This window comes from Sapajus apella, unplaced genomic scaffold (assembly GCF_009761245.1).
Source record: "Sapajus apella isolate SASKATOON/1434 unplaced genomic scaffold, GSC_monkey_1.0 scaffold49, whole genome shotgun sequence".
In the NCBI taxonomy this organism is placed as follows: Eukaryota; Metazoa; Chordata; class Mammalia; order Primates; family Cebidae; genus Sapajus; species Sapajus apella.
This window is the reverse complement of record NW_022436989.1, coordinates 7734307-7761606: the sequence shown is the minus strand read 5'-3', so window position 1 is coordinate 7761606 and position 27300 is coordinate 7734307. Positions and strand designations below refer to the sequence as shown.

The 27300-nt window shown below is 43.8% G+C and overlaps 1 protein-coding gene across 2 annotated transcripts in view; it reads right to left on the bottom strand.

The window, feature by feature from the left end:
* Positions 1–14148: 14148 nt before the first annotated feature.
* The window catches only part of GREM2 (gremlin 2, DAN family BMP antagonist), a 125509-nt gene continuing 112357 nt past the window's right edge, over positions 14149–27300 (bottom strand). For both annotated transcript variants that reach the window (XM_032242251.1, XM_032242252.1), the window contains one exon: positions 14149–15616. In XM_032242251.1, coding sequence (XP_032098142.1) covers positions 15109–15616 — 508 coding nt within the window. In that variant the 3' untranslated portion in view covers positions 14149–15108. The remainder of the gene's footprint in view (positions 15617–27300) is intronic.

The following is a 27300-nucleotide window of genomic DNA, read 5'->3' as shown; positions in this document are numbered from 1 at the left end:
AAAGAAAGAAAGAAAGAAAGAGAAAAGAAAAGAAAGAAAGGACACATCACTTACAATGAAATGACAGACAGTTATCCAAAAAGCAGATTTGTCTTCAGCAACAATGTATGTTAGAAAACACTAACGTCTTTAAATTGTGGAAGGAAAGCAGTGAATTGAGACCATTATACCCACTTGAAATATCATTCACATGAAAGGGGAGAGAGAGATTTTCAGACATATGAAAAGTACCAGAGGTTACTACCCTAAAGCTTCACTGAAGCATCTGCTGTGGGGCACATTTCAGCAAGGAAGAATGCAAACAAAGTGAGCGCCTGGATTTACGAAATCACAGAAACCATAGAAATGTGAAAATCAACCCTAGAATGTAAACAATAACAACTACAGCTCATTTTTCACGTTTACAGCGGGCACTAAAATTTTAGATAATAACACGGGTGTGAGAAATTCAGGGAATAATTCAAAATTGCTAAGGGGCATGTGTTATTCTCTTCATTCGTTCCATTCAGCAAATATTTATAGAGTGGAAAATGTGTTCCAGTAACTGGTGCAGGCTTTGGGAGTCATGGACAAATAGAAAATGTCTTATCCTCATGGACCTTATGTTCTAATGAGGGAGACAAGCAATGATGTAAAATAATGTCAGGCAATATAATATTTAAGTAGGGTGACAAATAACTTACTCTTCAAACCAGAACACCATTGAGAGGAAAAGTGAGCCTATTATGCCCAGAAAATCTCCATAAATTGATGCCACACCCAGTCAACTCTCGTCACCCTACTTATAAGCACAGGTGAGCTTTGAGTGTTAGGAAGAGACATAGAAAGACCCTATCTCTTTAAAAACACAAACAAAGGCCAAGTGTGGTGGCTCACAGCTGTAATCCTAGCACTTTGGGAGGCCAACGCAAGAGGATCCCTTAAACCCAGGAGACAAGCCTGGACAGCTTAGGGAAAGCCCATTTCTACAAAATAATAATAATAATAATAGTCAGGTGTGGTGGGACTTGCCTGTGGTCCTAGCTACTCAGGAGGCTGAGGTGGGAGGATGACTTGAGCCCAGGAGGTGGAGGCTGCCGTGAGCTGTGATGATACCGCTGTACTCCAGCCTAGGTGACAGGGTGACACTTTGTCCAAAAACAAAACAGGGAGAAGATGGTGATGGTGAATATATGTTTGGACTTTGTTACAAAAATATGAAAGTAAATATAAATTAAAATTTTAGGGCTATTCATTAACAGAATAAAAAGAATTAAAGAAGTAAGGGAAAACTTTCTCAAGTAAAGATCTATCCAATCCAACTAAAAGCCAGAAAGGTAAGAAAAAACAAAGCAAAAAAAAAGTATGGTAAAAAGAGAAGTGACTGTGGATGGTGGGTGAAAGAACTCAAGGGTAAGTGGAGGGGAAGAAAATGTTAGGAGCTCTGAAAATCCTGTGCCATCATTCCCTGAACGGCACGGGCTGCCATTAGCATTGCCGCTTCCCAGCTAATCGGCGAACCTCAGACTTCTGGAGGTTGTATTTGTTTCCCATGAAACACATCTTAGTTAAAGAATCAAAAGCAATAGGAAGGGGTTTAAGGTTTTAAAGTGGTGTGAGAAAGGGGACATTTACTCCCTTCTGTCTCAAAAATCATTCCAAAGCAACAAGGAACAAAAATGCCTCATCTTTGATTTATCTTCAATTAAAATGAGAGGCGTCGAAAACCCAAGCCACAAGATGTGCAGATCTCCCAAATGTGTAGGTATGGAAAAGGCAGAGAGGAGGCCCATGAAGACACATCTCAGAAAAAGCAAGCAAAGTCTATTTCTCCAAGGTGAAACCATCCCCTTAGGAGGTGTTTTCTCAATCTCCTATGTTTGCAGTAATGGACCTTGGTACACCAGTTGGTGTGAGACACGCCCCTGAATGTAGCTTACTATTTTTTACAGTAGGAAGGATGCCCACATGAGAAATCAGACTGACAAATCATATTTGCAGGAAGATGTCTATCAATAAGACAAAGGTGAAGGAAGAGAGCCCGGATTAGAATAGTAAATACTGGAACAAGACATGCTCTCCATCCTACTCCATAATGAAATATTTTCTAGCTTGAAACACGACCCTACTCTCTCCCCAACACAAACTATTCAATATTTGCAAATAGCTGGCAAATAACATTAACACTGCCACCAAACCCACAAAGGTTATTCAAGTGAGAATCCTATAAGCCAACTTAGTGAGGGATAGCCACGCAAAGTACTAAACAGAGTTGGCAAACATAAGAAGGACCATGGAGGAGTGGAGGTTATTCCTGGAAGGCTGGAATAAAATATGTATATTGCCTTGCATATTATAACATATGTGTATTTAAGAATATGCATGTATAGAGAAAAAAAGCCTGATTTCCTCAAAATTCTAAAAAAATTATTTAAGTAATTTCTGAAGAAAAAACTCTGAATAACATAAATACGTCCTTAAATGATCAAATACCTCAAGGTAAAATCAGCCTGGGGCATACAGGGGAAGCTTTAGAACTGTTTCTATTAAAAATCAGGGACAAGAGGCTGGGCACAGTGGCTTATGCCTGTAATCCCAGCACTTTGGGAGGCCGAGTTGGGCGTATCATGAGGTCAGGAGTTCGAGACCAGGCTGGGCAATACAGTAAAACCCCGTTTCTACTAAAAATACAATAAATTAGCCAGGCATGGTGGCACACGCCTGTAATCCCAGCTACTTGGGAGGCTGAGGCAGGAGAATTTCTTGAACCCGGGAGGTGGAGGTTGCAGTGAGCTGAGTTTGTGCTGTTGCATTCCAGCCTGGGCAAACATAGCAAGACTCCGTCTCAAAAAAAAAAAAAAAAAAAAAATTAGGGACAAGACCAGGTTGTCTACTTTCACCTCCTATTTATCACTGTCCTGGCAATGAAAGGAAAGGTATATAATAGAAAAGGATGAGGTAAAGTTTACTTTTATTTGCTGTTTATTAGATTCTATACTCAAAAAACAGAAAATAAACTATTAGAGATAATAATAGAATGACATAATTGACTAGACTAAAAATTAATATACGGACATCAAGAACCTTCACGTAAACAAACAATACCCAGTCAGAAGACACATTTGGGAAACATCCCCACGTAAAATAGCAAGCAAAAATTTCAGGGTACATGGAATAAGTGTAATAAGAAATGGGTAAGATCTATATGAAAATAGCTGAGAGACTCACAAAAACAGAAAGGCACTGACAATGCCGGTACTCCCTAAACAAATTACAAATTTCATATAAATTCAGTGCAGGCCAATACATTTTATGTGATCCAAATGAAAACGCCAGGGGAATGTTGCCTCAGGGGAAGAGGGAGGGTGAGCACTAAAGAAGTTTACTTCAAAGTTTGAACATAAAAATAAACAAGAACGGTCAAGGTTTGGAGGAGAAAAGACTAGCAGAAAGAGAAACTGGCCTAACTACATTTTACACGTTAGAAAGTGACAATAGTGTTTGTAATAGCAAAACACTGGCAACGTCCAAATCATGAAGTAATATTTAGGCTTTAAGAGAGAAAAAACAGCCAGTGTGGCTACTCACGCCTGTAATCCCAGCACTTTGGGAGGCTGAGGTGGGTGGATGACCTGAGGTCAGGAGTTCGAGACCTATCTGGCTAACATGGTGAAACCCGTATCTACTGAAAAAAAAAAAAAAAATTAACTAGGCATGGCGGTGGGCGCCTGTAGTCCTAGCTACTCGGGAGGCTGAGGCTGGAGAATCTCTTGAACCCAGGAGGCAGAGGTTGCAGTGAGCTGAGATCGCACCATTGCACTCCAGCCTGGGTGACAAGAGTGAAACTCCATCTCAAAAAAAAAAAAAAAAAAAAAAAGAAAAGAAAGAAAAGAAAAGAAAAAGCAGGCCCCGTATGTACTGATGTAGATATACAACATTTTGTTAAGGGGAAAAAAATCCATAAAACGTTTGTATCTTTGTCACTGAGGGAAAAAATCAGGAAGGAAACAGTGTTTGTAGTTCATTCTCATTTATGAAAAAATGATGGCAGCATGATTACTAAATTTCTAGAAATTAACTTACGTAGAATATCTCTGGAGTCATTGACAAGAAACTGATTATCAGTTGCTTCTGGAGAAGAAAAGCAGGTAGAATTTGGGATAGAGGAGAGAGAACTTTGTCATTTCCTTTAAATCTTTCGGATTTGGTATAACATGAAAAATCAGTCAATATAGAAATATTTTATAATTAATTTTGTGGAATTTATCTCATTTCAAATATCAAATGACACTCAGCTGGTCAATTCTGTTGAATCAAGGAGATAATACACTTTGGGTGGTTTAGATGTTCCCACATCACTATAGCAACTTTATCAGACGTCCTCTCCAAGGAAGACCAGCAAATGATCAACAATTCTCACTCTAGACCACTACAGAGAGCTGTTTGTAAGGGTGGCAAGCCAATCCTAGTTCTCTGTTGCAAGAATGAAAAAAACGTCAGGGTCGTCTGTAGGCCACTGGCCACATTTTCTCCTATGGTGGTCTGATTGTTACAGCAGCACTGGGCTTTTGATTTCACAATAGGCCCGTTTTGGTGCTACTTATGCAGAACTCCCTTTCACCTCAATTTTGGAGCTGCTTCACACTGCCCTCCTGGACTATGCAAATGTTTCTGATTTACAGCTCTACTCCTGTCATGCTCTAAAGTTTTCCAGAGATGAACATCACTTTCTAATCTAGGCAATGGATCCTAGGACCAATTTACACTTTGCATGTTAATCAACAATGAGAATTATCTGTCGGCTTCGGGTTTTTTGAAATCAAAAACTGGCAATATGCTTAAACATGTCCCGACAAGTACTATGATAAGGAAGCTCAATTAATCTACAGTGGGCCCTGCGATACTCCTTATTTCCTATCCATATATTTTACCTTGTAAATGCTGTCTGTAATGTGTCAGCATACCCTTAAATTAGGGAGTTCATATTTTTCAAGCAAAAAGAGTGAAAAAAAAAAAAAGATGATTTAGCTTACAGAATTTCGGGATAAATCTAGAAATAGACCCCATCCACATAGTTCCTTCCAGCACAGGGAAAAGCAGACGTGTGGTTCCGATGGTAACACAAATTGTATATTCTTCGTCTCCTCAAATAAAACAAAAATTAAAATATATATACACCATGGTGAAAAGAAAAACAAAAAACAAGAAACTCCAGATGTAAATGTTTGGATAACTCTCAAACCATTTTTTGCTAGCGTTTCAAACATCAAATTTAAAATTTCCAGCCTTGATTAGACACCCAATTCATAATTTGGTATCCAGTATCTCCTTCCCACAAATTAGCAATTGCATCACGTTAAGTAGCTATGGTCTTGCTGGATAAAGAATGTCCTTGGCAGCAGAATATGACAGGTAAAGGCGGTGGTTTGGGCGCTTTCACGTGTGCCTCGTTTATTAAACACACTCTCCTCGCCTTCAGGAATGTGAGTTGGGGACGGGGTTCAGGCCATCAGTGCGTCATCAGGAAGGTGTGGCATGGCTCCAAGAGCAGAGCAAGGAGCGTTGCCACCAGGAAGGTGAGGAGGAGCTGGAATGGTCTATGCTAACAGATACTCATGGGAGGAGGGGAAGTTTAGAAGCCTGTGCACAGCCAGAGGAAGGCAGGGAAATAAGGATCAAAGGGGTCCCACTTTCACATGAGGCAACGGGCAGGCATTGTCCAAGGAAGGTTACTCATTTTCTCTGATGTTTCTTGGTCTCTGTACTCTTTAAAATTTTTTCTAATTGACAAATAATAATTGTACATATGTACGGCGCACATAGTGATGTAACATGTAATATACGTTACATATACAATATATAGTGATCGGATCAGGGTAATTAGCATAGCTATTATCTCAAATTTTTATCATTTCTTTGTGTTGGGAACATTCAATGTCCTCCTCGTAGCTATTTAAAACATATATAACTATAACATATTATTGTTAACTTCCTATTCTTCTAAAGAAGCATTTCCCAAGGTTACTTGGCCCTCTGTTCCTCCACTGTTCCTATCAGAAGTCTCACATATGGGCTGGGTGTGGTGGTTCATGCCTGTAGTCCCAGCATTTTGGGAGGCTGAGATGGGCAAATCGCTTGAGCCCAAGAGTTCAAGACCAGCCTAGGCAGCATAGTGAAATCCCATCTCTACAAAAAACAGAAAAATTAGCCAGGCATGGTGGCATGCACCTGTGGTCCCAACTGCTCAGGAGGCTAAGGTGGGAGAATCACTTGAGCCCAGGAGATGGAGACTGATGCTGCAGTAAGCCGAGACTGCACTGCTGCAGAGCACAGAGTGAGACTCTGTGTCAAAAGAGAGAGAGAGAGAGTTGGAGGAGATTTGACTGGCTGGGACCCGAGCTGTGATCCCACCTCTGCACTCCAGCCTGGGTGACAGAGTGAGACCCTGTCTCACAAACAAAACAAAAGTCTCATATATGTTCATGGATTTAGTTACAGTCTTTTTGCTTCAATATCAGTTTCTCCAGATCTAGCTTCTCACATAAATTTCAGTCCTATTTCTCCAAACAGGGAAAAAGTTTCCCTTACAAATGTTTCGCTATCACCACAGACCCAACCTCTACAAAAACCTGCGGCAGTATCTTCTACGACCAGATCCTCATTGATACCGGGCTCCCCATCGCTTGCACTAACATCCTTCTCTTTCGTCACCACATTCTGCGACCGCTTCGCATACTTGTCTCTTCTTTGAGATCCAATTCTATTCCCTGGTCTGGCCCTAACCTTCAGTTTATGTTGTTGCAAGAGCCCTGAGCTGGTCCGTCTGGACCAGATTCTGTTCCCTCCAATCACCTTGCATGGTGTGACTTGATCAACTCTATCAGCGATTTTCTATTTCCTTTGATGTCAGGTGGAACTTACTCTGCCTGTTTCAAGGCCTCCATGTTCTTTCTTCTCTGTCTCCTCCTTCCCCCCATGCTCCAGCCCCCAAGCCTACCGCTAACCCACAGAGAAGGATGACTATTATGGTGCTCTGCCCAGATATCCTCTTCACCTGGCTGCTGGCCCTCACTGAAACTAACAGCTGTAGGTCCTCACTGAGATTGGCCCTTAGTGGCAATGCATGCCCTGTCTTAGGGATGGCTTGTTTCAGTGTCTGAGGGATGTGGGCTGCAAAAGCCTGTCTCTCTTTCTTCAATTTGGCACAAGTCTAAAATGCCGCCTCCCAAACCACCTCCAGAGTTCCCTATAGGATCAGACAAGTCCTCAATTGTGACCTGATGGCTTTTCCCTCTGCACAGTCCTCATGTGCTTAAGGGTCTCTGTTCTGCAAGCATTCCCCAATAAACCTCCTGCTCTGAACTCTGTCTCAGAGTTTGGAAAACCAATCTAAGGTAAACAGTTCCAGTTCCTAGAGAAGGATACCCTAACACGGGATTTGAAGAAAGCTCAGTCATTGACCAGCTGCTGAGTATAGGTCCCAGCATGCTGCAGCAGTACATCATCAAACCTCTTCCCAGACATAAATTAGGATGGGATGCTGGTGGGGGGACTCATTGGCTGGTGCAATATTGATACAGGAACTAAAATAAAATTATTTAGACAGATAGTGAGGGTAAGAGAGTCCTTAATCAGTTTCTCTTTTAATAAAAAGCAGCCCCCAAATCATTTTGTTTTCCTAACAAAGAGCAGCCTGAAAAATCAAGCCGTAGATGTAGAAAAGCAAGGCAGAAGCTTGCACAGGTGAATGCCGGCAGCTGTGCCAATAGGAAAACAAACCTGGGGGCCAAGCATGTTCCACATGGAGGCTCCATCTTCCCTTTTCTTTGTCACCTGTGTGCAGTCAGGGACCAGGCAACGTGGTGACAGTCAGGTAGATAACCAGTTTGCATAATGAAAAATTAGGATGGTGCTAGCTTTTTCTTACACTATATAAATGGCACACCTAGTCCAACCAATGCTTTGTACCCTATGTAAATCAGACACTGCCTCCTCGAACTCATCTCTAAAGCCAACTGCATCTCTCTGTGAATGGGGAGATCCGCTCAGAAGCCCCTCCCTCTGCACGAGGGCGCTTTTCTCATTTGCCTACTAAAGTACCACTGTTAAAACTCACTCTTTGTGCGTTCACACCCTTGATTACCTTGGCGTGAGTCAACAAACCTCAGGTTTGACCCCAGACGAACGATGCCGCGTTGATATCTTCAGTGCTTAAAAGTTGTGAGGGGCAGAAAGATCATAAGGATTTTGGGATTGGATACCTACTTACAAGTGGCATTGATTTGCTGAAGAGTTAACAAAAGACTCAGGGTGGTTAATCACTCATTCACACAGAATGTGAAAGCCACAGATAGGGTCTCTTAGGCTACATTCAATTAAGCCCTAGTCTTCTGCAGTCAGAAGAAGACTTAGTTGTAAAAAGGAGCTCTCTTTCAGAGAATTTTGGATTCTCAGCTTCAGCAAGTCTCCTGTCCCAAGATTAGAACCCTAGGGAAATAGAACCCCTAAGAGCGGGAGAGGAGTGCTTGGGTAGATGCAACGGGGACCCTGAAACTCCCCTGAACCTGCCAGGCCTGTTGAGCTGGCCCATCTGGGCCAGACTCATCTCTGCTGGGGATCTGCTGGGTTGGCTAAGGGAGGAAACGGAGTATACCGTGAAGTCGCAGCAGGATCCAGGAGCAGAAGCATGGGGATGTATCCCAAGGCTGCTCTATCAAGGAGGAAGAGCAGGACATTAAATTGGGTAATGCCTATCACCATGGGAGCAGCCTCCAGTGATTCAGGATTTGAGCCTGTGGACAATCCCCCAGCCATGATGATAATAAGCTACTAGGATGATTCTTGAAGTGTCTCACACACTCAGAGCCACACTCCATGAAATAGAAACGTAGACACTTCCATGATGCGTGATGGGTAAAAGCATCCTAAGGCTCGGAGAAGTGGGCATGCTAAAGCTAGAAAACCAAACCACTCGCCAACTGTGTTCCAGGAAGGTCTCTAGTTACCAAAGCTGTGATGCCTGTGTTTGGGAGAGACGTAGCGGCTCCAGTGCTCAGGAGTGCGGGCACCTGTAGGCCAGGGATAACTGTCGGGAGAGATGCTGGTATAAAACTAGGTTCCCTGAAGGACACGAGAATACCGAGATCTCAAAAGAATATGGGCCAGGTTGTAATGCTTAGCTTTCAGAAGTGGCCACGGTTATTGCGAAGAGGGGTAGGACTGTGGCAGCATCCGTGGACTCCCAACTTGAAGATGGTTACCAGAACATGACGTTCCTGAAGGCAAGATAGATAGAAGGTCCTGGGGGGAGGGCAACAAGAGCATTGCTTAATTTACACAGTCAAAATAAATCAGTGAAGGAAAATTAGAGGCACAGGGCAGCATCTCAATGAAAATCACAATCCCTTGTTCAGTTTCCAGGTCAGACCCATTCTAGATCATTCTAGATCAGGCTGAAGCAGTGGCTGATTCCTATGAGCCGGCAATACCAGGGAAAATCTATTCATTTATTTCCCTACTTCTTAACCAAGGAGCTCAGGACCACTTTACTCAGGTAAATGTGGTTTGAGAGAGAAGAAGAATACTCCATTTTTGAGAATTATTGAACTCTGGGTCTGAACTGACGCCAATACCTGGAGACCCATTGAACCACCATGGCTCCCTACTAATGTGAGCTCATACAGGGTCTACTAGAGCCTCCGAGGCCTGGCTCTCAGTGGGCCCACTGGTCCACAGACTAACCTGGTGCTCCTTTCCCTCATTTCCAAATACATAATTAGAAGGGACACTCTTGGTAGTTTGAAGAACCTTCACATTGATCCTTGAGTTCTTAAGAGCTATTGTAGTGGGAAATGGCAAATGGAAGCCCCTGAAGCTGCTTCCACCCTAGAAAAAAGAGTACATCAAAAATGATGCTGAATTCCAGAAGGAATCGGGGAAATTAATGAACCCCTCAAAGATTTCAATACTGTAGTAGCCCTGGCTATGTTTCCATTTACTTCACCATGCTGGCTCCTGCAAAAATCGAATGGAGCATGGCAGGATGTTCCAGCAGTAGCCCCCGTTACACCTGCTGCACGGAGTGTGATTTCTTTGTGAAAGCAGATTAAAACCACTTCTAGAACTTTACCTGGCAAGTGTGTTTTCTGTCATCCCAATCGATGAGAGGACCAGAGGTAGCCTGCATTCCAATGGGATGAACAGTTGATGTCTCTGGTCTTGCCCCCAGACTATGTAAGTTATGATGCTCTTTGTCAAAATGTAAACTGAAGGGACATTCTGTAAATCACTACATGGATTCACCCTATGACTGACCTCATGTAATAGGACTTGATGAGAGGTATGGAGCAAGTTATGTTGGAGGACTTGGTAAGTACACACTCCATACACCTTAGAAAGTGGGTAACAAACCTTATAAATATTCAGGAAACTGGCTGGGCACAGTGCTTGTGCCTGTAATCCCAGCACTTTGGGAGGGTGAGGTGGATGGATCATGAGGTCAGGAGTTTGAGACCAGCCTGAACAACATGGTGAGACCCCGTCTCTACTAAAAATACAAAAACTAGCCGGGCATGGTGGTGCACACCTGTAATCCCAGCTACTCAGGAGGCTGAGGCTGGAGAATCACTTGAACCTGAGAGGTGGAGGTTGCAGTGAGCCAAGATGCACCATTGCACTCCAGCCTGGGTGACAGAGCAAGAATCTGTCAAAAAGAAGAAAAAAGAAAAGAGAAGAAAAGAAAAGAAAAGAAAAGAAAGAAAAGAAAAGAAAAGAAAGAAAGAAAGAAAGAAAGAAAGAAAGAAAGAAAGAAAGAAAAAGAAAGGGAAAAGAAAGGAAGGAAGGGAAAGAGAAAGAGGGAGAGAAAGAAAAGAAAAGGAAAGGAAAGGAAGACAAAGGAAAATTAAGGAAACTTCTGATTCTGGGTAAGATGCAGCAGACATATTTTTTTCCTATTCCCTCCACTAACATCTCCAGATATTATGTGTGTGGTGTGTGCGTATATACACACAGTATATACACTATACACTATATATACACCGTTCTCTACTTTTTTCACACAATATATACACTATACACTATATATATATTGTTTATATACACATGCACACCCACATATAACATGAGGCTCTAAAAGGTGGAGAAAAGAAGAGAAACAAGGTAGAAAACTCAGGATTCAAGGAATAATATGGCAGTGATTTCTCTGTTTTGTTTGTTTTGCCTTATATTCTAGACTAAATACTAGAGAAGTCGGTAACATCAAGGGATAAAAACAACAATAAAAACTGCCCTGTTTCTCATGTTTTGTTTTTGGTGAATTGAATGGGCATCTGCTGTGTGTGAGAAGCTGTGGCAGTGGAATCAGGTGAAGGGGGTGCAACGTTGGGGATTAAGGAGAATTCAGAAGATAACATGATGAATAAGACATTTCAGGCTGCTCTGCCTATGAAGTAGGCACTCTTTATTCCTTTACTTTCTTAATAAACTTGCTTCCACTTAAAAAGTTTTAATTGCATTATTATTATTATTATTATTGCTCATGCAGACATTAATAATCAGTGGTGATCAATCATTAAATAAGCTTTCTGGTAATATATACATTCTAAATTGTTCACACAATAGCAAAAGTCATTTTCATTCACTTTATAACTTAAAAATCAGTTGGCCAACTTCAAAAACAAGTGGGTTGAAATATGTTGGCACACAGTGAACTAGTCTGTCCCATTTAATACACTAAGATGAATTATTTACTAGAAGTGGAGTTTAATTCCTTTGAAGTCTACACAGTGAATCAACCATGTGCAATTTGATTATGGATTTTATTTTTTATTGATAATTGAGTTTTCTTGAATGGCAGATTAAGTCGATTAATAGAAAAATGGAGACACTGTAAACTAAGAAATATTTAAATTAAGAAATGTTGGCACTCATAAGAAGTAAATGTGAAAATAAACAAAACTCAGGACAGTGTGTCCCTGCTGTTGAAGAGGGGACTAACAGTGGACTTCCATTTGCAGCTGTTTCTCAAGGCTTCCTTGCTTAGTGTTTCTCATCCAGCCAGCATGGTGAGAATACTCTGCCTTCAGCTGGCAGGGATCTGGAAGAGGCTTGGAAGCTCCCAAAGACCAGGACTGAATACCACATCCATCCCTTCTTCTCCTTGGATGCCTGATTCTAATTCTCTTAGAAGATTCCAGATCCCAAAGGAGATTATATGACACAAGCTAGGGGTTGAACTCAACATGGTTGAACAGAAACACGCTGCATGCACAGTGCTGCGTCACGGCTCACTGAAACAAGTGAAAAATCCCTCTTTTATGGTACATCACACCGGGATCACATAGAATCCTAGATTATCTTTATTTGTTCTATAATTTAATAGTATACCTATAAAATAATTACATTATACTTATAGCTTTTCTTCATTTATAAACAAAACAAAAAAATTAAATACAATTTGAGCCATTATAAGGTAAACTTTGTACATATGAGAACCCCCAGAAGGAGCTTCACACTACACCGCAGCATATCATATTGCTTTCATTGTTACACCCACAACTGGGTTCAAAGAGAGTGTGCTCGTGTTTGCATTCTGTAAGTTCTTAGCTTAATCCCTCCCCTATCTGTATGGGTTCCATGTTAATAAATGGCAGGGGTTGACTCTGCAGCTGCTCAGAGACTCTCCTCCACTCACCTCCCAATTCGCCCCATTAGCCTCCATTACAATCACATAATTTTCCTTCCTTCACAGCTTTTCTGCTGCGTGTTCTGCCACTGAGTCTGACTTAAGGTTTTCCGCTAAATGCAAAAATCAATCCTGACCTTGAACACCCTTCTTTACGTCTTCTTCCCATCCTCAAGTTCCAGCCCTCAAGGATTTCTTTTGATTTCTGCCTCCTGAGTTCAGGCTGTATATGCTCATTTACAAAACCAAGATCAACTCTGCACCAGCACATTCTTGCTCAGGTCTCACGGTGTTGCAGAAATGACAGAAATGAACCTTGTAGTGCAGTGGCCTGAAATAGATTCACCAACCCACCCTACCCCAATCCTTGCTTTCCAAGTGAATGCCTCTAGATCCACCACCACCACCCAGCATCAGGAAGCTAAGTCCCGGCAGCAGCTTGCAAAGGGTCTCTCTCACATACTAGGGAATGGCCCCTCCACAGGAGCACTTCCTGGGGAAGCATCAGTGAAAGGTTTTCAAAGTGTACTGATTCCCACCAATGGCAGCTCATTCACATTTGTCAGATTTCATAAGCATTACTCACAGGGAAGCCTTCCTAGGGCAACTGAGCAAAGGGAACCAGAGGAAGTATAATTTTGCTGGAAAACAAGTTATGTCTACTTCCTTTTATCAAGAGACCACAACATAGAAAGTTACAATTCATTATAAAAATAAAAGGTGGCTGGGCACGATGGCTCCCACCTGTAATCCCAGCACTTTGGGAGGCAGAGGTGGGCGGATCACGAGGTCAGGAGATCCAGACCATCCTGGACAACATGGTGAAACCCCGTCTCTACCAAAAAATACAAAAATTAGTTCAGCGTGATGGCACACACCTGTAGTTCCAGCTTCTTGGGAGGCTGAGGCAGGAGAATCACTTGAACCAGGGAGTCGGAAGTTGCAGTGAGCTGAGATTGTGCCATTGCACTCCATCCTGGGTGACAGAGCATAATCCATCTAAAAAAAAAGTGACCTAATGTTTGTTCGTCCCCTTTGAAGTCTATTCTTTGAAAAGGAAGCATGTTATTTTGTGCAGAACAGTTCAGCTAGATTACTATCTATATATCTTATTCCTTACTCCCTCCTACACCACAAAGCAACTCAGCTCCTTATATTTTTAAATATCCCTTTCTTTTTCTCTTTCTTTTAACGGGAAAGATTTTTTGCTTAGTGTCATGACAGTGAGAATAGTATATCGTTTCACCCCACGTATGCATATTCCGCATTATAGGGGCTTTCGAGTTTCTGGTCATCGATTTCCCAACGAATGCCTCTCCCTGTGCCTAGCCATCCCAAACCAATTTCTACTCTGTGCTGCGATGCTTTAGTACCTTCAGTGAAATAATATTCAAAGTAAAACAACACGACTCCGTCCGTCTCCCTGCCCAATCTAAAATAGGTGCATGACAGTGAATTGCTGACCAGGCTTTTTTTTTTTTGTATTATTCTGAGTAAAACACCTTCTGGGCAGATCATCCCCTGTTCTCATCCTTACTCAGAATGCTGCTGCAAGACAGAGTCAAAATCTGTGAAATAATACATGAATAGGTCTATAATACTTTTTAAACAGCTCTTTACAATATACGGTCACTTATAAAACCAGCGTTAATATAGAGACCTTTGTGTGTGTGATAATATTCTAATTGCAGCAATAATAGCATGCACACCAGAGTTCATCTTTAGTCCACAAATCGGGGGTGGGGATAGTGAGGAAGAAGAGGCGGTGGTGGCGGAGGGTGGGGAGAGTGCAGCCTGCTGTGCTCGGGGTTCCCCAGGAAGCCCACTTCGGGATCCAGCCAGCTCCAGTTGTCTTCCTGGTATCGGTTTATTAGGAGACGCCCCCATCCCCGTACTTATTTATGGAGGTTGTACATATCCGCCTCACATCAGCAACCGAGGGCAGCCTGCCAGTCACGAGAATGAGCGCCCCCAGCCCGAGGTCCAGAGACCAGCAGGAGAGGTCTGCGGGGCAGCTCAGAAAAGTGGCGCATCCTCCACTTCGCGTGGGAACCGGGCGGGCTGGAGCGCAGGGGGCGGGCAGGGAAATCCTCGCTTTTCCACATGGTGGAAACATCCATGCCGGATCTGCAGTGCATGACCTCGAACGGTCCCCTCGGACTGCTGGGGGGCGGGTGGTGGTTTCCAGCACTTGCCTTCGGGCCTGATCCGCCACCTGGTGTGGGAGGCGCAGGCGGGGCCCGGGGTCGGTCAGGAACGCGTCAGCGAAAGCTCCACTTGCGATCCACGTTTGTGACAAGGACACCGTCCGCCCTAAGAGACGTGCTTGCTGCTGAGGGGGGCACCAGGCAGCGTGAGAGTGGGCTCGGAGGGCAGGGACAGAGGCGGCGGCGGCGGCGCCTCCCAGCGGCCGGGCGCGCGGGGCTGAGCTGCGTGGGGCCCGGCGCTCACTGCTTGTCCGAGTCGCTCAGGTTCACGGACATGCATCTGCACTGCTTCACCTTCTGGATCTTCTTGAGTCGGAAGGGCGGGTCCAGGCCGGGGCACTCGAGCTCCACGAGGACGGAGGTGACGCGCTGGGGCTTGCAGAAGGCGCAGGACTGGAAGGACTCCTCCTCCTTCTTCACGTGCCGCGGGATGTAGAAGGAGTTGCACTGGCCGTAGCAGAAGCGGTTGAGGATGGTGCGGCTCCGGCAGCCCTCCTCGCTCACCGTCTGCCGCAGCGGCTGCGTCTTGCACCAGTCACTCTTGAGGTACTTGCGCTCGGTGACCACCAGGGCTTCCTGGCTGGAGGCCAGCACCTCCTTGATCTGGTGCTGCCATCTCTCCGAGTTGTTGCTGCTGCCGTCCTTGTAAGGCGAGGGGATGGCGCCCGCGGGCCGGTTCTTCCGGGCTTCCGCCACCTTCACCAGCACGGCCACCAGGAACAAGGACAGGGAAAGCTTCCAGAACATCCTGCAACGAGAAACGAGAGGGGTTGGCTGTGAAGGGCGGTAGAGGAAAGGAGCGGTCCTTTTTTTGACACGGTCTGGCTCTGTTGCCCAGGTTGGAGTGCAGTGGCACGTGGCTAGCTGCAGCCTCAAACTCCGGGATCCTCCTGCCTCAGCCTCCTGTGTGGCTAGAACTACAGGCATGCACCATCACGCTAATTTCTTTTTATTTTTTGTGGAGACGGATCTCCCCATGTTGCCCAGGCTGGTCTGGAACTCCAGGCCTCAAGCGCTCCTCTGCCTCGACCTCCCAAACCCCTGGGATTATAGGCATGAACCACCACGTGGTTTTAATGCTGTATGGATTTATTAGCAGTGACAGGTGGGGCGTGGCTGACTGATGGCTGCCCAGGGGCAGCTGGAGGTGAAAAGGGATGAAATGGTACAAGTGTAGACAGCTAGGACTGCACCCCAAATAATGCCCGAAGGCAAGGACATGGACAAAATGGTCAGTAACGTGTGCAGTAAATGCAGTTAGAAAACACAGGCATGTTGAACAGTTACAGAATTACAAAGCGAGTGCTGTGAAGAGATATCTCAAGCCAGTTTGCAGAAGTACCAATAATAGTCAATACTTGACACTGACTGTGTTTTACTATGTGCCAAGTGCTGTCCTAAGTGTACAGCTCATTCACGTGTATGTCTCATTTCATCCTAAAAATAGCCTTCAGTTGGAGGTGGTATTATTACCCCTATTTTAAAGTGAAGAAAACCAAGGCTAAGCCCCACAGAAATTGTCATTTACCTGAGGTCACACAACCACTGAACAATGGCCCAGGCTTTGAAGCCAGCCATCTGCCTCCAGAGCCATCAAAGTTAACCAGTGGACATGCATATGATTACAAAAATTAGTAATACAAAGGAGAGAGAAGATGGGTGTGGTTCACAAGTTTCTTTAAAAATGAGTATTAAAGATAGAACTGGACAACTGGGCAAGCTGGCTCACACCTGTAATCCCAGCACTTTCGGAGGCCAAGGCGGGTGGATCACGAGGTCAGGAGATTGAGACCATCCTGGACAACATGGTGAAACTCTGTCTTTACTAAAAATACAAAAATTAGCTGGGCGTGATGGCAAGTGCCTGTAATCCCAGCTACTTGGGAGGCAGAGTAAGGAGAGTCGCTTGAACCCGGGAGTCGGAGGTTGCAGTGAGCTGAGATTGCGCCACTGCATTCCATCCTGGGTGACAGAGTGAGACTCCATCTCAAAAAAAAAAAAAAAAAAAAAAAACAGAACTGGACATAGGCTAGAAAAATTAATAGTTGCATCTGTATTATTACACATGAATAATAACATTAGCATTTAACGTCTACACACAGATATTCAAATCATTCAAATGAGTCTCCTAGTAGAAATCAATTCCCAGTTGTGGATTAAGAAATTTCCCAAGCCTGTATTAAAACTGCCTGATGACCATGCAAAGTGTCATCTCATTTGTATCAGGAGACTCTGACACAAATTCAACAGGAAAGGGAATCAGAGAGAAATTATTCTCATTCTATCGAAAACATGGCTTGCAGAGTGCAAGCCAAAGTCTGACTAAGTAAAAGATAGACTTCAAAGTGTAATTCTCATATTTTCATGAGTAGCCCCAAGGAACATTAATATCCAGCAATATAGAGGACTCCCATCTCTTTTATACCTGCAGCTACCGATGCAGCTGTTACCAACATCACCGTCATCTTTCTGTTTATTCATTTTGTCTCTCTGTTTTACCATCTCTAGGACTTCATGAATTCTCCCCCGCCTTTTTTTTGAAATGGAGCCTCACTCTGTTGCCCAGGCTGGAGTGCAGTGGCGTGATTTTGACTCACTGAAACCTCCATCTCCCAGGTTCAAGAGACTCTTCTGCCTCAGCCTCCTGAGTAGCAGGATTACAGATGCCTGCCACCATGCCCAGCTAATTTTTTTTGTAATTTTATTAGAGACGAGATTTCACCTATTGGCCAGACTGGTCTCGAACTCCTGACCTCGTGATTCACCCACCTCAGCCTACCAAAGTGCTGGGATTACAGGTGTGAGTCACTGCGCCGAGCTAAGGCAACATTCTTACAGGGACGGATGAGCCCTTACAAGATCTCCTCCCTCCTCCGCATCTCACCGGCCTCCTCTGTCCTCTCTCCCACTTGCTCACTCTGCTCCAGCCATACTGACCACCTATCTGTTTCTAGAATGAGCTTGGCATTAGACCCTTATCTTGTCTTTCTCCCAAATGTCTACTTGGCCTTCTTCCTCATAGTCTTCAAATCTTTGCTCGGTTACCACCTCTGTAGCAAAGGCTTAACCTTGCCTTCACCTCTATCCTGGACTTCACCATCTCCTCCTTCCCTGCTTTATCTTCCTCCAGGGTACTTATCACCTAATGAAACAGTATTTAATAATCTCACCTTCTTTTTATTGTCGGACTTTTCTCCTGGGAACGTAAGGTCCAAGAGAGAAGGCCTCTGTTTTGTTCATTGCCGTGTCTGCTGCTCTCAGAACAGTGCCTGGTGTACAGCAGGCACTCTGAAGCCCGGCGCAGTGGCTCACGCCTGTAATCCCAGCACTTTGGGAGGCCAAGGTGAGCTGATCCCCTGAGGTCACGAGTTCAAGACCAGCCTGGCCAAAAGGGTGAAACCCTGTCTCTACTAAAAATACAAAACAATTAGCCAGCTGTTGTCCTGTGGTCCCCGCTACTCGGGAGGCTGAGGCAGGAGAATCACTGGAACCCAGGAGACAGAAGTTGCAGTGAGCCAAGATTGTGCCATTGCACTCCACCCTGGGCAACAAGAGTGAAACTCTGTCTCAAAATCAAAAACAAAAAGTGTGAAATATGGATACCATGCATGTCATTGCCTTCAAACACCTTGTAATTAGGAAGCTAGAGAAAGCATGCAAATGACTGCGTGACGAAGGTATACGGGAACAATGGGTCCCCGTGGTGGTGAGCCTGTGACCAGCGACATCTGAATCACCTGCGGTACTTTACAGTGAACACTCCTGGGCTCGAGAAGCCTTCTTTTAAAAAAAATTTTTAATGAAATTTTTTTAAATTTTTAATTGTTGTGGGTACATAGTAGGTATATATATTTATGGAGTACATGAGATCTTTTGATAAAGGCCCCAACGCATTCTGAATCAGTAGTGTTGGCGTGGGGTTTCAGATCTATATTTTTAAAAATTGCCTCACGTAATTCTAATGGGATTCAGTGGCCACAAAGAAGAACAGTGAGGGGAAGAGGGAACAGCACCGGTTCTACCTGGAGAGGGAGCAGGAACCTAGGAGGTCAGAAGGAAACGGGTCCCTTAAATCTGAATAGGATTCCTCAGGGTGATGATATGGGCAAAACCACAGAGCCTTGGTAACGTCGATACACTGGGCAAGGGGAGTAGAAAGGAGGAAAAAAGGAAGTTTTTTGTTTTTTGGGGTTTTTTTGCAAAAACATTTTACCCAACACAATCATTAAAATTTTAAGGCCTCATTTTTAAAGAGTTTTTCTCATGCCTCCTTAGTTCCACACATGAAATGTCATACGAAGATGGCCACGCTTCCAGCTGGCTCATGGCAAGTGTGGAGTATTGGACTTGCTCGGCTCACATAGCTTATTATATTTGCGGAATGATTTGTGATCTCAATAGCCTCTTAAAAAGAAAGTCTTTTGGTTCCCTTTTAATAATTTCTGAAATTATTAACATTCTGAGTAAACACAACCAAAAGTTTGCAAGTCCCAGCCAGGAAAGATTGACAGAGCCAGTCTGGTCCTCAACTTTGAGTTCCAGTAACGGTTTCACATGCATGCTTGATCGTCTCGAAAATGCATGCTTTCCTTCAACAGGCCCCAGGTCTTGTCAGAGAGAACAGAGCTAAGACAGGTTCAGATCAATCTGGGGCAAAAACCCTTAGGGCCAGCAGTACTAGATGTCGTGATGAACATGCATTCTTTGAACTTATGAACATGTTTTCAAAACATCTGGCCATCATCCTTAGAAATTGTGTCTCACAGGAACCCAAGAAGAAATGCAAACTTTCAATTTTCAGGAAGGGGGAAAAGAGGCTGATGAAACCTCCAGGACTGGGGCCAAGTCGGTCTCTTCGCTTCTTCTTCTCCTACATCTCATTTCTTTTCTCCTTCACATATAGCAATAGTAAGATGCCAAGGATCTGGCATCTCACTGTCAGACAGGTAAATAGACAAAGGTGTTTTGCCATGGTGATCCACAGTGAATGTGCGGCCGTATCCTCCTACTTCGGAGTCTTAAGGCAGTTGTGCCCACCATTGCTAACGGCATCGTCACTGCTGGCCCTTGGCTGTGCAGAGTTCACCAGGGGAGAGAACGTGCTTGTCTCTGCCAGTTCGCTAACCATCCCTGCGCAAGCATGTCAGCGGCCCCGCCAGGACCTGAATTTAGCACGTTATAGAGAGTTCTGCTCTGTTCTGAACCACTCTGCTACTCAGAAAAATGGTTGGCACACAATTAACCTCTGAGGAATGTTGCCACCCCTGCCAGTAATGACAGCACGAGGATACTTCATTTTTTTCTCACATCGTGTATTTGGCTTGTATGAGAAGAAACTAATAAACAAATCCTGTTGGTTTTATTAACCATCTTTCTGGCCTGACCATGTTCTCAATTTGCAAGGGGTGCCAGGACTGTAAACGCTGATGGTCTAAGCAGACTGGGTTGGCCAAAGTCAGCTGTGCAAAGAGAGAGGTAGCGGGAGTCCTTTCCTCTTAAGTGAACGCTCTTGGGCCTGGCCTCTGGAGATACCAGAACTACACAGGCCAAAGTGAGCTAGTACTTAGGCAGCTAAAAAATCCATCACAGGCCCCTTCTATCAGCCACTCCTGAAAGAGTCAAGACCTAAAGACGGGTTCTACAATAACAGCTTGAACAATAAAACTTGCGATTTCTAGGGAAGAACACAGTAGTGCCGAATCACCCTTCCTGACAGGCGAATGCAAGGGAACAATGGCTAAGGGTACAGCTAGGTTGATGAACTTGCTCCCAGAATGGCCTTCTGGAGTTTTAGAAGTCAGATCAGGGTAGTCCTGGGCTGTGCAGGGGTTTAGCAGAGATGGGGTTTCACAATGTTGGCCAGGCTGGTCTCGAACTCCTGCCCTCAAGTGATCCACCCACCTGTGTGGGGATGGTGACTGGGGTGGGGATGAAGATTTTTCTGCAAGCTGAGAATTTGAGGGCATTCTTGGAAGGTAGACGGGAAGTCCCTAGGGCTGAATACTGATAGGTACATCTGGGATAAACTTGCTCCCACGACCCAAGTGAAAAACGTCTCAGAACCATACAAAAGTTCTCTAAAACAAAACTCCCCACAAGGCTACACTTCAGAGGTCATTATTATGAAGTTTAGTACTGCCACAGCCTCAGCTACTAAAGGCACTCCATTGATCACTTGGATTCTTAGGCTGGGAGGGTGGTGGTCTGACTTTTCAGTTAAACCTTTAGAGACAGATGTCATTGTTTCTTGGCCCCGGGATCATTCTCGTAGCCAAAGATTGCTTGCTTGCTGAAACCACTTACCTCCAGCATCTGTAAACTATGGCTCACAGGCCAAACCCAACCTGAGGTCTGTTTTGTAAATAAGGTCGTTGGAACACAGCCACACCCACTGGTGTAGTCCATGGCTGCTTTGGTGCTATAAAGGCAGAGTGACTGGTGGAGACATGACAATAATGCCCAAGGTCTAAAATATCTACTTTTTTGGCCTTTTACAGAAACACTTTGCTAAGTCCTGCTCCAAACATTTTCTATCCAATTCAATCTTTGCCTTCCCTTTAGCATTGAACTCTTTTGCTGGAAAAGTAGCTTTCAATTAAAAAATTTCTAACTATGAAACATTTCAAACAGAGAGCAAAACAGAACATATAACTAACTCTAGGCACTCACCAGAAAGAGGAAAAAAATATTGACATTTCCCATTTTTATTTTGCAATCTCTCTTTTTTTTTTTGAGATGGAGTCTCACTCTGTCACTCAGGCTGGAGTGCAGTGGTGTGATCTTGGCTCACTGCAACCTCCGCCTCCCGGGTTCAAGTGGCTCTCCTGCCTCAGCCTCCCAAGCTGGAGACTGGGACTACAGGTGCACGCCATTACACGCAGCTAATTTTTGTATTTTTAGTAGAGACGGGGTTTCACCATATTGGCCAGGCTGGTCTTGAACTCCTGACCTTGTGATCCACCCACCTCAGCTTCCCAAAGTACTGGGATTACAGGCGTAAGCCACCATGCCTGGCCTCTCTTTCAGTTTTGAAAATGTAATATAAGTAAAGATAAAATGCTTCCCTCCTATCTCTTCTCATCCCTCACTGAGATGACCAGCATCCTGAAGTTGACATTCATCATTCCCGTTGATGCTTTTGCTGCTTATGTTCTGTGTATCAGAGTATGCTTTTGTGTGTGTGGATAATTTTTTTTTTGAGACTCAATTTCACTCTTGTTGCCTAGGCTGGAGTGCAATGGCACCATCACGGCTCACTGCAACCTCTGCCTCCTGGGTTCAAGTGAGTCTCCTGCCTCACCCTCCTGAGTAGCTGGGATTATAGGCATCCACCACCCGGCTAATTTTTTTGTGTTTTTAGTAGAGTCAGGGTTTCACCATGTTGGCCAGGCTGGTCTCAAACTCCTGGCCTCAGGTGATCCGCCCACCTCGGCCTCCCAAAGTGATAGGATTACAAGCATGAGCCACAATGCCTGGCCAATAATCTTTACATAAATTTTATCACTGTGGGAGGCCGAGGCGGGTGGATCACGAGGTCAAGAGATAGAGACCATCTTGGTCAACATGGTGAAACCCCGTCTCTACTAAAAAATACAAAAAATTAGCTGGGCATGGTGGCGCATGCCTGTAATCCCAGCTACTCGGGAGGCTGAGGCAGGAGAATTGCCTGAACCCAGGAGGCGGAGGTTGCGGTGAACTGAGATCGTGCCATTGCACGCCAGCCTGGGTAACAGGAGCGAAACTCTGTCTCAAAAAAAAAAAAAAAAAAAAAATTATATCACACAAAAAATCTTTACATAAATCTAAACACAAAATTTGTGTTTGGGATTTTATGCACATGGATATTTGCAGAAGGATCCTGTTTGTCCCCACCACTGAGTATTAAAGCACAGCTTGTTCATTCAGCTTACGGAGGAAGAGTTGGGTTGCTTCTAGTTTTTCACTATTGCCAGTAGTGCGACACTGAACATTTTTGTGTGTGTTTATTTGAGCCCATCTGTTAGAGTTGTTCTAGAGGAGACATCGGGCAGTGGAAATGCTGGGTCATAGGACATGTACAGCTTGAGCTTGACTAAGTTGTGCTAAGTTGCTTTCCAAGTGCTTGCACCAGTACCCTTTCCCCTGGGTAACACGTGAGTCCCTGTGGCTGCACGTATTTGCTAACTCTTGGTGTTATAGATTCATCACCTTTTGCCTACCTGAAACATTTGGGATGGCATCTTATGATTATTTCCATTTGCATCTCTCTGATTGTACATCAAGCTCAAATGCCGTGGCTGTGTGACTGAAAAGTAACGATTACAACTTACCCGAAGTGAGAGAAATTAAAATACGAGAGAAGGAAAAATAAGACGTTCTAACTATCAGTCTTCTGAACTGTCATGAAAAGAATAGGAAGTGACTTGAAACTTCAAAGCAGAAAGATCAGGGCATCCCACATGACTCAGAAGTTTGAAATCCAAATGGATTCACTTACTTTTCCAAGTGACAGTGCCTGAGTGGAACAATGACTATCATTTTGTTCCAGGAGAAGCTTACGTTTTCATCTGGAAAAATTAGAGTATGTTTTCTTAAAAAGGTTTTCAACCAGGGAAGAAATGATACTGTCATTACTTACTTTGACTTCTGGACAGCAAATGCTTCGTTAGGGAATTTGTAATCAACGTTCTAAGTCTTTGCAGAAATTGTTGGGATAAATTCAGGATAGGAAATGGAATGCTGAAGCAAGATGGCAGCAAAGCATTAGATTAAATAAGGAGATGAATGAGGAAGCACTTGGAAAGCTGTGAGTTTATACACCCGTGGGCTGCTTCTCTCTAGGTCACATTCAGTGGGGATGGGAGGGAGAACATGGTTTCTGGGCCCTGAGCTGCCCATGCTGTGGCCTATGTGACGCACTCCCAGGCTTTTCCGGGTTCTCCCCTGTAAAATGGTGTTAATGGCCCTTGCCACCCTCTGTACCCTGTTGCTGTCAGGAGGAATGTGGCACTGAAATCACATCAAAATCCAAGAGCCCTCTGAGCAAAAAGGATCATGAGTTTTATTTGAAAGAAAGGAAGAGGGCCAGGTGCAGTGGCTCGCACCTATAATCCCAGTATTTTGGGAGGCCAAGGTGAGCAGATCACCTGAGGTCAGGAGTTTGAGACCAGCCTGGGCAACATGAAGAAACTCCGACTCACTAAAAATACAAAATTAGCTGGATGTGATGACGCATGCCTGAAATCCCAGCTACTCAGGAAGCTGAGGCAGGAGAATCACTTAAACCAGGGAGGCGGAGGTTGCAGTGAGCCGAGATTGTGCCATTGCACTCTAGCCTGGGCAACAAGAGTGAAACTCCCTTGGGAAAAAAAAAAAAAAGAAGGAAGAAATCATAAGCCATCCATTTGAATTTTACAGCCAGTGACATTGTTCTCTGCAGTCATTAGTGGTACCTAAGTATTTTTTTTTTCAGATGAAGATTTCAGGCTGCTGCCCGAAAGACCAGCCACGCTGCCATGATTCCACACTCCCCAGACCCCTTCTTCCACCTTCCTAGGACAGGATTCTGTGTCCAGGGAGAGCTAAAATAGCTGGCGTCCACTTCCCTGGAAGCAGAGTGTAGATTTTCTGTCTATTTTCTGTATACATAAAAATTAGAGAGGCCTGTCTAAAATGCTTTCAACAAAATCAAAAACGTCCTGCCCTCACAACCCACCAACTTTTCCTGTTCATTCTTACTTCAAGCTACTTCATTATACCTGCTGTATGATAATTTGTAGGAATGGTGACAGAGCACATAGCAAAGCCTGGCAAAACTATCACTGTAACCCCTTTTTCCTCTGGAACTCATGAGAAAATATTTTTCATTATTTTGCTTCACCCCTTCAACATGTTTTTGTGATTTTTCTTTCTGTGATCTCCTTTTAAAGGTTGATGTTCCCCGATGATTTTTCCGTAACCCCATCTTCTCATTTCTAATATTTCTACTAAGAATTTCATTCATGCCTATGGCTTCAACTAGCTCTCTGCTCAGGACTCGTAGATCCTCTGCTCAACTGCCTGTCAAACATTCGCCAAAGGTCCTGTAGGCGCCTCAAGTTCTGTGTGTTCCAAGTCTCATCATATCGTCCCGCTCATCTGCCCTCCTCTGATGGATGCTATCCCAATGAACAGGATAGCATTGATCCTTTCACCTAAACCAGAAGGTTGAATCTGAACAGACTGCTCATTTTCTTCCTGAGAGTCAAGATCTCCATTCTTCCTTACTAACAGAACCATAATTTGTTCTGGTATTGGATTTCAAGTTCTTCATCGGCCTTTCTACCCGCCATGGAGTTGAAAGTTGGTTGGTCCACGCCAATTGGTTATTCCGCTATCCCTGCAGGCGATTGATTTAGGCATGGGCAATAATGTAACTGTGAGGCAAGGTGCAGCCTCCTTGGAAAGATTTTTATTCCCCGATAAAAAGAGACATGCCAGGAGAAAGTACTGTTCAGCTTTTTATTGTGGCTAGGCAAGGACGTGACGGCTGAGGCTATGGCAGGTTCCATGGGGGGCGGGGGAAGCATGGGATAAAAGATCTTTGCAGGGTAGAGCACAAAATGGAAAGCAACCAGATTCTTGATGATGTTATTAAGTGACTGTACTCAGCAGCCCCGGAATTGCTTACCTCTGGACTTTGCATTCGTGAATGAAATTCTTTAGTATTTAAATCACTTTTACATAGTTACTGGAGAGTATCCCAGTTTATCTTCCCATATATTAAATCCATCAACAGGACGTCCTTTTCTTTCATGCCTCACTTCTTAATCCCACTGTTACCACTCGGGTTTAGATCCTCGTCATCTGAACATTGCGATCATCTGGTCACTGGCCTCCCTTCTCCCTTCAGACTCACACTCTCAAATCCATCTTCTCCTATCGGAGTGGACGTTTTCACATGCAAATCTGTCTGTTATTCCTTCACATTAAACCCTTTAAAGATTTCTCATCACTTACAAACAAGTTCAAAGTCTTTGGCACGAGGCATAGGCGTTCTGCATTCTTTGTCTTCTTCCGGTCCCATCAGATAGTATCCCTTTACCTTACACCCTGTGTTACCTTACACCTACATGTTCTATCTACCACATGCAAGGCTGCTTTCCCCTTCCAAATAGCTATTGCTTCAGTCTGAATTATTATTTCTCTGACCACTGTTAGTCACATTTCATTAAAGTGCTATTTCCTTTGTGAAACCATGCATGTTTCCTGTGCTCTTTATTTTTGCCATTGTCATAACAGACTGCCTTAATGCAGCCAATAGATACGGTGTAGCTATTGTCGGCATATTTTCTCTCCCACTGGACTCTAAGGAATTGGAAGAGAAGGGTATTTAATCTTTGTTTCCACAATCGCTTAGAGTGTGTCTGGAGAATAATGTTAAATGTTTATGAATTTATGAATGAATGAAGGACTGGATGATTGAGTAGGTTTAACCTACACTGGTATAGGTGAATTTTTTTTCCTATTTTTAGAAACTATAAAGAAGAGCTTGAAACTGGTTTAACTTCTCAGTAGGAGTGATACTTTCTGCATAAGCCTTTAATCACAATAACTTAATGTATATTTAGTTATCAAAATCAGAAGCGAACATAATTATTAAAAATAGAATGCTTTAAAAAATGGAAAAAAACTGTTCGGTAGTAATAATTTTTGCAGGTCCTTATCTTCCTTTTATTTCAAAGCGTTTTCTACTCCTCTTAGTTCCTTCAATCACTGGTCTAATATTCTTTATTATCTCCCATCTTAACTACTGCAGCAATTCGCCTGGGTAACTGATCTTCATATCAGCATATGTCTAATCCTTGGGGGCTACACGTCGGCTTTCCGAGAGGTCTGTGTACAAGGGTAGTTTTAGGTGAGTCAGTATTCAAATCCTCAACTTCCATCTGTTCCTTCTCTTCCAAGAGATCTGTTTGAGGAAGTGCCTACAGTGGGGCAGACAGGTTACCCTTTCCTGCCTCTCTTCTTTCACTTGACAGAAGAAAGAGGAGAGGCAGGAAACCCACTCTTATTGTGCAGTATTGCCTAAAATACAACAAAGGCTCTAGGGCACCAAGCAAAGGGACAATTCTAAATATCATTACCCTCACTAAAAAATAAATGACTAATAAATTCCTTTTGCAAGTCAGGCTGTTTCCCATAATTTTCTTTAAACCCATATTAAAGGAGAATCTAATGACATTAACACCAAAAATAATGTTTTGATAATGATTGCTGTTTGATTTTGTTTCACATCTAAGTTTGAAGGATTTTAAGAAAGCAAGACATTGCTATTAAGAAAATACATTATACGCTATTTATGTGACACATTTCCTTAGTATAGATTATATATAGAATAGAAAATACAGTTTGGCTGTGTGTCCCCATCCCAATCTTATGTCAAATTATAATCCCCAATGTTGCAGGTGAGGC